The 10,619-nt window shown below is 38.5% G+C and overlaps 1 protein-coding gene across 2 annotated transcripts in view; it reads right to left on the reverse strand.

Annotated features, from left to right (window-relative positions):
* The window catches only part of LOC144992116 (inter-alpha-trypsin inhibitor heavy chain H3-like), a 33,719-nt gene extending 25,446 nt beyond the window's left edge, over window positions 1-8,273 (reverse strand). For both annotated transcript variants that reach the window (XM_078946931.1, XM_078946930.1), the window contains exons 1-9: window positions 8,117-8,273; window positions 3,946-4,106; window positions 2,967-3,071; window positions 2,679-2,841; window positions 2,478-2,588; window positions 1,463-1,591; window positions 1,235-1,351; window positions 961-1,129; window positions 756-866 (exon numbers count right to left, since the gene is read on the reverse strand). In XM_078946931.1, the coding sequence (XP_078803057.1) occupies window positions 756-866; window positions 961-1,129; window positions 1,235-1,351; window positions 1,463-1,591; window positions 2,478-2,588; window positions 2,679-2,841; window positions 2,967-3,071; window positions 3,946-4,106; window positions 8,117-8,188 (1,138 nt within the window). In that variant the 5' untranslated portion in view covers window positions 8,189-8,273. The remainder of the gene's footprint in view (window positions 1-755; window positions 867-960; window positions 1,130-1,234; window positions 1,352-1,462; window positions 1,592-2,477; window positions 2,589-2,678; window positions 2,842-2,966; window positions 3,072-3,945; window positions 4,107-8,116) is intronic.
* Between the last annotated feature and the right edge of the window lie 2,346 nt (window positions 8,274-10,619).

Raw genomic sequence — 10,619 nt, forward strand, 5'->3', positions numbered from 1 at the left:
AACGTGTAATGCAGAACCCATGAAACAATTTAATTTGTTTCTTAAATTCTTTGTCTAATTAGACTGTTAAAACCACAAAAAATTAAAGTATTCAGCAAACTTCAATAACCTTCAGCTGTATCAGCAGCATCAGAGTTTATTGTACCATTATCAAAACACAACAACTTTTTTCAAACATGTTTTGATGGCAGCATCTTCATCAACAAGGGGGCAAACATTTTCATCACAGATGCTGTGCTGCCTGTATTAGCATTATCCTCCTGAGGAGTTTGAAGGGATGAGAATTACATGAATCAAAAAATATATCAATTTAATATTGAGGGGGGAAAAAAGTTTAAGTAAACACAAAAAATGATGCAATACACTATCAAGATATTAAAAAAAAGTGATTCAACAAAGACCGTCATTATTTTAAAATAACAGAAGCTAATTTTTTGCATCCTCGATTTATTATTTTATTGTTTATGAGAGTACATAACAGTCTAAAGAGTAAAGCAGTATAATATACTTATTTTGTTTGTTTAATCCAATTTTTGAATGAAGTAATAATTTCTTTGAATACTTTTATACTTCTTCTCTAACTGGTCGCCCAAATGCTAATTTCAAGACTGTAATTAAAAAAAAAAATAATTTTTTCTGGGCATAATTGTAATCATTCTCAGGGCTTTGGTCATTGTCTTTTCTCTTTGAAGACATTGAGCCACTCATCCAAGTGGTTTCATCATTCATGTGGTCTGTGTGTCTGGAGGCATTACCTGATGTTGGGTCTCCATCCGTTAGCAGTATCAAAATAGATGCTGAACCTTCTCGTGGATATTTTGTCAGCATTTTGGCTCCTTCTAACAATGCTGCATTAATATCTGTGGCTGAGAATCAGTTTTTATAAAATATTACAGAGACATCCTTACGCCAAAGAAATTGGTATCCAAATGCAAAAAAAAAATTCCCTTAAACCCCTACCTCCTCTGTCACGAATATTTCGGGTAAAAACCTTGGCTTTTTCCACATTATCACTGGTTGCCGGAACAAGCTCTTTTTTCCAGTAAAAAATTTCACTGTCAAAGGTGATCAAACTAAAAAAATCCTGCTCAGCAAGGTCACTCAATATCTGCAGCAGAGCTGTTCGAGTCTAAAAACCAATGGCACAAAAAAAAGGGATTAATTCGTTATCAAATTGAATTATGTTGCAATCAACTGTTAAGCACTGAGAAAAAGAACAGTTTTACCACTTTACCTGTTCTATTTTTGTGCCACTCATTGAGCCACTTCGGTCAATAACAAAGACAACATTCTTTGGGATTCGGGGAAGTCTGGACGGAGCAAAGTGATGCACAAAGTAGCCATCTCCTTTCTGAGGGGCAGGGAAAAAAATCAAGTTTTTTGTTTGAAATGCATTAAAGTGTTTTATTATGCCTTAACATCTCCAGTGTTAAACAACATCCTGTAAAAAGTAAGGTTTTACCTGGATGTCACCAAATTCGTTCTCTCTTTGGACGTCATAACTAATAATTAAATCTCCATTCAGACCTTGCTCTCCACAGCCATCACACGTCTGTTGTTGTTTCACAGTGGGATAGAAATGCACCCAAGCCTGGAAACCACAATAATAGGATGTAATTATGTTAATTCCACTATGTAAGACATTATTTAATTTTTACCTTTGTACATAATACAATCGCCAACATACTAGAATAAAGGTGGGTAAAGGCAGCCACAACCAGGCCCAATACAGGATGTAGAAATGTGTAATGTAATCCAAAAACCAAATCAATCGTGTGAATCATTAACAGAACTTTCATACCAAATCTGTTCAAAACGAGCAGCAACAACCCACATTGGGTCGCCTGAAAGGGTCAGCTGTTGTAAAAGAGGGAGAAGACGAAGGTGTATGTATACGCAAACAGAAAGGAAAGACAGGAGAGTAAGTCTTACGGTATTGAATGTGCCTCAAAAACTGAATCTTAAGAATGTTTAAAAAACTATAGTGTGAAGAAAAAATGTCTTTTTATCTGTCTTGCAAGAAAAAAATCTAGTCAAGGTTTTTAAAAGCAAAATTGTCTTAGTTTGAGAACACGTGTTTTCCTAAAACATTCTTGGTGAGACCATTGTTCTTGGAAGATATTTTTTGTGTATTTAAATAAAGACATATCAATGTGGTAAGAATTTCTGACTTATTTCTAACGGGACTATTTTGCAGTGTAGGGACTTTGACAAGGAAACTAGAAGAATGGCCAACATGATGGAAATAAGAAAGGAAAATATTCTGTGTTCAAGAGACCAGAGAGAAAGGGAGTAAGGCTCGTAGATTAGGAGCAGATTCAAGCTGTTTTAAAATGGTTTGCATTTTTCTACCTTACTTGTTGGCCCATAGGGGTTTACAGCCAGAGATCTATTCACCCAAGCATGCACACATTCACGGTTAAAAGGAAATCTTTGGCAGAGTTGATACAGAACGTATATATGAAGTGAAATATCACCTGTTTGTCTTCTTGTGTCTTAGTAATGGCATTAGCCAGTTCTTTGACGCTCAGTCCCCCTTTTATGTCAACAAAAGTGATCCCTGCTTTTTCGTGCATGTACACGTCAACCTGGTGGGAACACGAAAAAACATCAACTGGAAAAAAAAACTAACAGAGCAGTTTTTTTCCCATTTTTGTTTCTCTAGATGCACAAAATACCTTAAAATCTCTGACTGGCTGCATGGGTCGAGCGTGGATTTTCAGCTCATACTTGCCATGCTTGCGTCTCATGAGTTCCTCATAGGTGAGCTCAAAGGTGACCTTTTTGTTAGCAGCAACCGTGACCGATGTCCTAAACTCCTCCAGGGTCCTGCCAACAGAACTGCAGCAAAACATGTTTTGACTTAGACCACTTCAGACTGGGCATGGATTGTGAATTCTGATGATAAAGGCATGAGAGAAGAAAAAAACTAAATCCTCAGCATCAGATGTCAGTATTTTAAATACCTGACAATTCCAGCACTTTGACCCCGAGACACAGCTTGTGTGTACTGCTGCTGAGCTTTTTCCTTTGTTTTCACAACACCATCATATGCTTGTCCATCTATATACCTAAAGAAGACAGTTAAACAATATTTAATTTACTTCCTTTCATGTAATTAATCAAAATATGTATATTTATGATAGATAATAAATTAAAACTAGAAGGATCTGCATTTCCAAAAGACAATCCAGAGTTGATTCTATATTACTGAATGAAAATTAAACTTAAAAACTTAATAATTGGCTAAAAAAAAACAATGAAAGAAGGAAATCATCAAAGTTGACCATAAATAAAGTGAAAACAGCACAATAACAAAAAAGATGTTTTTGTGAAACATGCCAGAACCGGGTATTGAACCAGCGAGCTTCTGCTATCTTGAAAAGTTCAAGGATTTGAAGGACCAAAAGTCCTAGCTGGAAAAAGCTGAAAGAGTTGAACATTTGAATAGTTGAATAGTTAAAATAGGTGATAAATTGTAGGAGTTAAGCGGCCAAAAATGGAGGAAGATACTATAAGGAAAGAAAAACAGGAAAACAATGGATTAAATACTTTATAGCACCAATTTAAAAGGGACCAACATTTTGCTGGGTTACTTCAAATCAGGAAAAAATATATAAATTTGATAAAAACAAAACCAATGTAACCTAAAATATTAGTATTGCTCCAAGAAGTAACCCAGAAATATATCCCAACATGAATTAGAATTGGGTTGAAAAATTGAAATAATTTTTATTTTTTCCAATCAGTTGATGACTAATTAACCTGACAGTGTTTGATAAATCTATGTTTAGATATATTTCTTTTGTCTTCTTTAGTTTTTGTTGTTGTTTGCTTGATTTCTTGAATAAACAATTTCTAATGAATAAAACCAAAAGCTATGATCCTAAAATACTATTTCCTACATTTTTAAGCAGTTCAATAGAAAAAGTTTCATCAACACACATTATGAATTTACTGATGAAGGCATTCTTGGGAATCTGGACGTGAAACTCGATTTCCTTCGACTCCCCCATGCGATTGGCCACGCGGCTTGTGATGACAGTAGTGGCATAACGGTTGCTCACAGTTGAGTTGATGTGAAAGCTGTAAATGTCCCAGTCATTCTGTGAAAACACATGGGAGATATTTCACAACAGACACGGAGAAAACTATTTATGTCTGATTGGCCTCATCAAATGAGTGCTGTTTCTACTGCTGTATCTTTAATGACACATTTTAACTGGGGTTGACTTTTTGTTTGCCATATTTCTCTTAATGCAGTCAAAATGGTCAAAGGTGCAGTCGCTGGTGGGGTCATCATCATCATCATCGTCGTCTCCTGAAGGGGGACGGGGTCCTGTCCCAATGTTTAGAGCTGACCTGGTGGAACAGCTTCAAACAGGTACCGAGGGTCTGCTGGGGGCTCTGGGAGATGCCTTACTGAAGGCTGTCGGGTCCGGTGGTTCACATAGCCGGCAGTAAGTCAGACCTGTTCCTGGTGCATGTTGGACTCTGGCAGGGCTGCCTTTTATCTCGGTTCTGGTCACAGTTTTTATAGACAGAATTTCTAGGCACAGCCAGAGGCCAGAGGGGTCTGGTTTGGGGACCACAGAATTTCCTCTCTGCTTTTTGCAGATGATGTTGTCCTGTTGGCTTCATCAAGCCAGGACCTCCAGCGTGCATTGGGGCAGTTTGCGGCCAAGTGTGAAGTGGCTGGGATGAGGGTCAGCACCACTAAATCTGAGGCCATGGTTCTCCACCGGAGAAAGGTAGTTTCCCATATCTCGGTGGGTGGAGTGTTCCTGCCCCAGGTGGAGGAGTTTAAATATCTTGGGGTCTTGGTCACAAGTAAGGGAAGACCGGAGCGTGAGATTGACAGGCGGATCGAAGCAGCGCCCGTAGTTATGCGGTCGCTGTATCGGTCCGTTGTGGTGAAGAGAGAGCTGAGCCAAAAAGCAAAGCTCTCAATTTACCGGTCGATCTTCGTTCCAATACTCACCTATGGTCATGAGCTCTGGGTCATGACCCAAAGAACGAGGTCCTGGATAAAAGCTGCTGAAATGAGCTTCCTCCGTAGGGTGGCTGGGTGCTCCCTTAGAGATGGGGGAGAAGCTCGGTCATCCGCCGAGAGGTCGGAGTAGAACCACTTCTTCTCCACGAGAGAGCCAGTTGAGGTGGCTCGGGCATCTAGTCCTGTCGCCTCCCTGGGGAGGTGTTCCCGGCATGTCCCACTGGGCGGAGGCCTGAGGAAGACCCAGGACATGCTGGAGAGACTATGTCTCTCGGCTGGCCTGGGAACGCCTTGGGGTCCCTTCACAGGAGCTGGAGGAAGTGGCTGGGGCGAGGGAAGTTAGGGCATATTTGCTTAGACTGCTGCCCCCGTGACCTGGTGCCAGATAAGCAGCGGAATATGAATGGATGGATGGATAAATATCTCCCTGACAGGATTTTGAATTTATGCAAGTATTGCCAAATAACATATAAATATATATCGCTTTCTCCACACAGCCCTACTCTGCATCCACCATAGCAACTGGTGGTGGGCAGGCGCCTGTGTTCGGCAGCGGAGCCGCCACCAGTGTGTGAATGTGTGTGTGAATGTGTGTGTGACTGGGTTAATGGGTCTGTGACTGTAAAGCGCTTTGTCCTTGTAGGTAGAAAAGTGCTATATAAGTATACGCATTTAACAACTACGAGTTGTTTGAGATCTGCTGCTATCATAGCTCGCCATCCGGTGCAAGGCTTGCCTTGTGGTTGTCTCCAGCCTGTGGCCCTTGGGTCAAACTGGGAAATGGCTATCGTGGGGAGGTCAAGTGGTAGGCGAGGGGCATGGCCAAGCCGGCGAGTGTGGAGTCGCTCAGCCAGGCAGGACGCTCTGAGCTGGAATGTGCAGGCTCTTTGCACTGTATTGCTGACACACTGAGGCCATTTGATGTTCTCAAAGGTTCTGAGAGCTCTGCTGTCAAAGCTGTCCATTTTTGCTGACAAGGTGTTGTTTAGAGGCCATGTCTTTGAACCATACAATTGGACTGCAAAGTTGTAAACCCGAAGCAGCAACTTGTGTGAGATGATTTGATGCTAGAGTGGTTTCCAGAGACTGCAGGTCTGGGAGAAGGTGAGATTAATTTTATTTCTCTCCCAAAATGGTGCAAGTGACCAAAACCAAACAAAAGAGTGCTATATATAAAATAATTTGTATAATTAACAAAAAGCGTATCTCTGCAATTACACAATCGCAAAAAAACAAAGACTGACTTCCCCCAATTTGAGTTAGTTTTTTCTGAGCTTCTAAGCCCCTCCCCTGTACCTGTTGTCAAGCCAGGCTGAGTTTACCCCGTCAAAATTCTCTTTTTTCCTTTGATGGAACTCAGGAAAAGAGGTCAGTGCCAGACCATACAGAAAAAGATGTTCTCCTGTAATTAGCGACAGTTTCTCCATTACACCACACCTTTGCAGCAAATTTTAACAACTCCAAACATTCTAAAAGCAATGGACAAAGTTTGCATCGCAAAAGCAATTGACCCCCCACCCAGCCAATATTTACATATGCACTAAACGTTAAAAAAAAAAAAAAAAAAAATTTATAGGTCAAATGGAGCTCTACTTGCATCGTCTCAAAATATTTTTTTTGCAAACTCCACCAAAACATGCCAACCGAAACCAGGGATCTTTGGACCATCACAATGAAATGCTAACAGATAAAAGGTTTGAGAAAAGTTGAAAATGTATTGTTTCCTATATTGGTATCACTGATTATTTTAGTACACTTCTTTGGAGAGAACACTGTCTTTGTATTTGAATTGAAATCAAGGTCAGTTCAGGAATTCAGCAAGCGTTAGTTGAGACAATTAAAAACTCAATAACAATGCAAACTGTGGTCCTTAACAGGATTTTTTTAAATCAATATTGATTTCTGTGCATGGATTTTCTGACCTAAACAATGGTGCAAATGTTTACACTGTGAATAATAATTTTTGTTTTCAACTTTGACCCTAAACTTGACAGTAAAACTTAGAAAATAAGGTTGGACCTTGTCCTAAGACCAAAGTAGAATGAGATACACCCACTCTGTTTATTTAACCTGATGGGTCAGCAAATTACACAATGTTGTCCTCTCAATATAAAAAGGGAATTTTGCAGTTTACAATGAAAATTACATCCATCCACCCAGTGGCCTTACATGTTACTGATATTCATGTGTCTGCACTCGTCCAGTGAGTAGTGGCTGAGAGAAAGAAATCCTAGAAAATAATCTTCTTGGCTATTATTTAATGCCTTTTCATTTATTTATTTATGTTACACCAAGTCTTTTTTATTGGTAATTCAAATTTAAACAGAGGGTACAAGGATTCAAGTTTGACAAAGTATAAAAAACTGATTACACATCCCCCACACACACCCCCTCCCTCCCCTTACTGCAACATTCTTTCAAACTACAAATATTTTGTAAAATATTCTTTTTCAAAAGGAAATAAACTTCTCAATTGCACATTTCCAAAATACAGAGTCAATCATTAAATATTCTAACAGCAGTGACATCTAAATTCTTCATATAATTTAAGAAGGGATTCCAAGTAGTATAAAAATCTTGTGTACAACTTCTAGCAGAGAGGCGAATTTTCTCCAAAGCCAAATAATGTTAGAGATCATTTATCCACATCTTTAATGTTGGAGGAAAATGATCCTTCCATTTGAGAAGAATAAGTCAATTAAGGTCCCAAAGATAATTATTTTCTATGCCTTGTGGTTAAGATTAAGATCCTGTGGGATTACACCAAATATTGCAGAAATTAGAGAAGGTTTTATAGGCTTTTGTAAAACATCTGAAAATACTATAAATGTTGACTGCCAAAAGCAACTTCATTTTACAAACGACCAAAAGATGTGAGGTGGTGGCCGTTGATCGATCACAAACTGGATTAATATCTGGAATGAATTTAGTAAATTTTGCTTTAGACCAATGGAGTACAAGTTTAAATTGAATAATCCTGTGACGTGAGCAACTTGCGTTTTCATTTTTGCCTTTGTATTTTTCATTTTAAACGCAGAGTTAACCATCGAGAAATCTAATTTTTTAACAGATCATTATAAAATATGTATGTTTCTATGTATCCTATCTAAAGCCTGGTCATACCTGGTTCGGTTGTGTGGCAGCAGAAGCCAGCAGCAGCCCAAAGACGGTGAGTCCCACCACCGCTCTCCCCATGATGCTTCAGAGCCTAGTGAGACCCAGGCAGCTGCAGCTGGACTTTAAACACCTGACCAGTATCTTCGAGGACCAAAGTCAAACCTCTCTCTCTCTTTAAACATCCCACCCCCGCATTACCCACCCCTTCACACACAAAAATGTCTGCAGCTAAAACCAGATTTGGGAAAATGCATTCCTCTGCATAGTGACGAATTAAGTGTCACAATTGAGGGAAATAGGTTCTGTAGAGATTATCTTTTAAACCGATTATGCTCCTAAGAAGTACTAAAATAAAGTCCACAAACAAACTGAACACTTTCCCATAAATCAGCTCTCTCTGTGCTGAACTGTTGACATGACATTGATTGTGTAACTTGAATAATGTACCAGAACTTTGGCACCCACAACTTTCCCTCAAAGAAAAACAGCAGAAGTGTAAAAATCTAAAGAAAAACCAGCACAACCATATTTTTGTTGTCAAGCAAAAATTTATTTTTATATCTTCAGGTATGTACAGCTTTATCTGATCTTTTAAAGGTCAGGCGAGGGCCCAGAGAACAGATGATGCAGCAGGCCAAAACAATAATACATTTAGCTTTTATTGCAAATGCAAAAGAGATTAAGACAAAAGCTGCGCTGTAACGCTAAAAAATAACTGCATAGGAGATGTGCAAACTAAAAATCCTTTATCCTAAAATAAACTCTATCCATATCACAATAACAAAAGAACATTTTCTCACTGCACTCATGGAACATTGTTATTTCAATTTGACCTATTTAAAAAAAAAGGTTATTTTGTAGCTTGATAACAAACTTTATCAATTATAAAACCTAATGGTCAGTTAAGCTGGTCTACCTTAGAACATAAATTCAAAATGTGGATATTATGGCTTATTTTTCTTTTCATGGTGAAACAATTTGAAACATGTTTCTACTTCTTTTAGCTTCTAAAACTAAATGACCAAACTGCCGAATTTAAAACATTTAAAAACTGTTCTTTCTTTAAATATATTGAGATATCAAATTTTTGATGGGGAATGCAAACTGTTCAAGGGCCAGATTATTGTGATAAGAAATAAATTTTCCTGATTTAAAAGTGTATAGGATACTAATAGAAAGTACAATGATGTTATTTACAGCTTTAAATTACTCCACAACCTTCACAGTCAGCCATCCAACAATCTCTCAAAATCACATAAAGGTAACCATAAATAAAGCTACAGATTACCGGTACTCGTGTGAGAGTTTTAGAATTTCGATTGGTGTTGTGGGTCTTTAGTCCTTACATGAAAATCACATCCACCTGTGAACATTCAGATTATTCGTGTTGTGTTATGCAGGCTGTGATGCAGGTGGCAGTGCAACTCCCAATGACTTTAGTGAGCAAAGGAAAAACCTTAGACCAAGCGCATGAGGTCCTTTACAATCTTTGATTTAGTTTTTTAGTATTAGGTTTAAATCATGTTTTGTTTTTGCATGAAACAATGGTCCTTAGTGTGGACTCATCGCTCCGTATGTAGAACATCCAGTGTCTGCTTTAGGTCTAAATGCTTTTCTTCAAATAACCAAAACTGCAGATCAAGGCACTCTCAAAGGCATTTTTGCACCGGAAGATAAAATTCAAGTTCATTCAAATTCCTCAAAAGATAATTCAAGCATTTGTGCTGGAAGCATTTCATCAGAGAAGATCCAAACCTATCCTTGATTGACATGAGAGAGCAGACGAACGCAACGGGTCCTAATGACCATGAGGTCAAGTCTTCACAGTGATGGCATGATTCATAAGGTGTTGCTTTAAGACACATAGCTGCAGCACCGGTCTATGAATTAACTAGTGTTACAAATACACAAGGCTATTTACAAACTAATATCCATTTCTATGTACAAAGGGCATTATCAGTGAAGGAAAAGAGGAACAAACTAAACATAGTAATCAATGATACACTATGTACATTCATTAACTGGTAATGTATAAGCCCAAAGAACAGAACTGTAGATTTTCAAGTCTGAATGAGCTAACTATAACTGTTAATAGCATTAGATTTCACCAGAGTATTTCCTATATTATGAGGATGAGGTATGTTGACACAAATCAAATCAATGATGAAAATGATCATATTAATAATGAAATATGTATGAATTATGTACACATGGTAACTTACATGCTGGCTACATATATACACTGTATGTACATGGTTCTGACCAAAGCTTTAAGTACATTTTTGGAAACAGAGTGGAAGACACGGCACTGTTCAGACTAGAGAGTCCTCGCCTTGGGGTCAGTTAGAGACTGCAGGGAGGCTGGATTAGGGCAGCAGGCATCGTGACCTAAGGGCATTGCAGGAAAGGTAAAGACCTCGGAAGGATTAGGAAAGTTGAAGCCAGACCACTGGTTGAAAGACAAAGGAGAGGCCATGAATGGAGCAGGAGACTGTGGATGAAAAATGTG

Source organism: Oryzias latipes, chromosome 5 (genome assembly GCF_053564925.1).
Source record: "Oryzias latipes strain Hd-rR chromosome 5, Olatipes_Hd-rR_3.1".
Lineage (NCBI taxonomy): Eukaryota > Metazoa > Chordata > Actinopteri > Beloniformes > Adrianichthyidae > Oryzias > Oryzias latipes.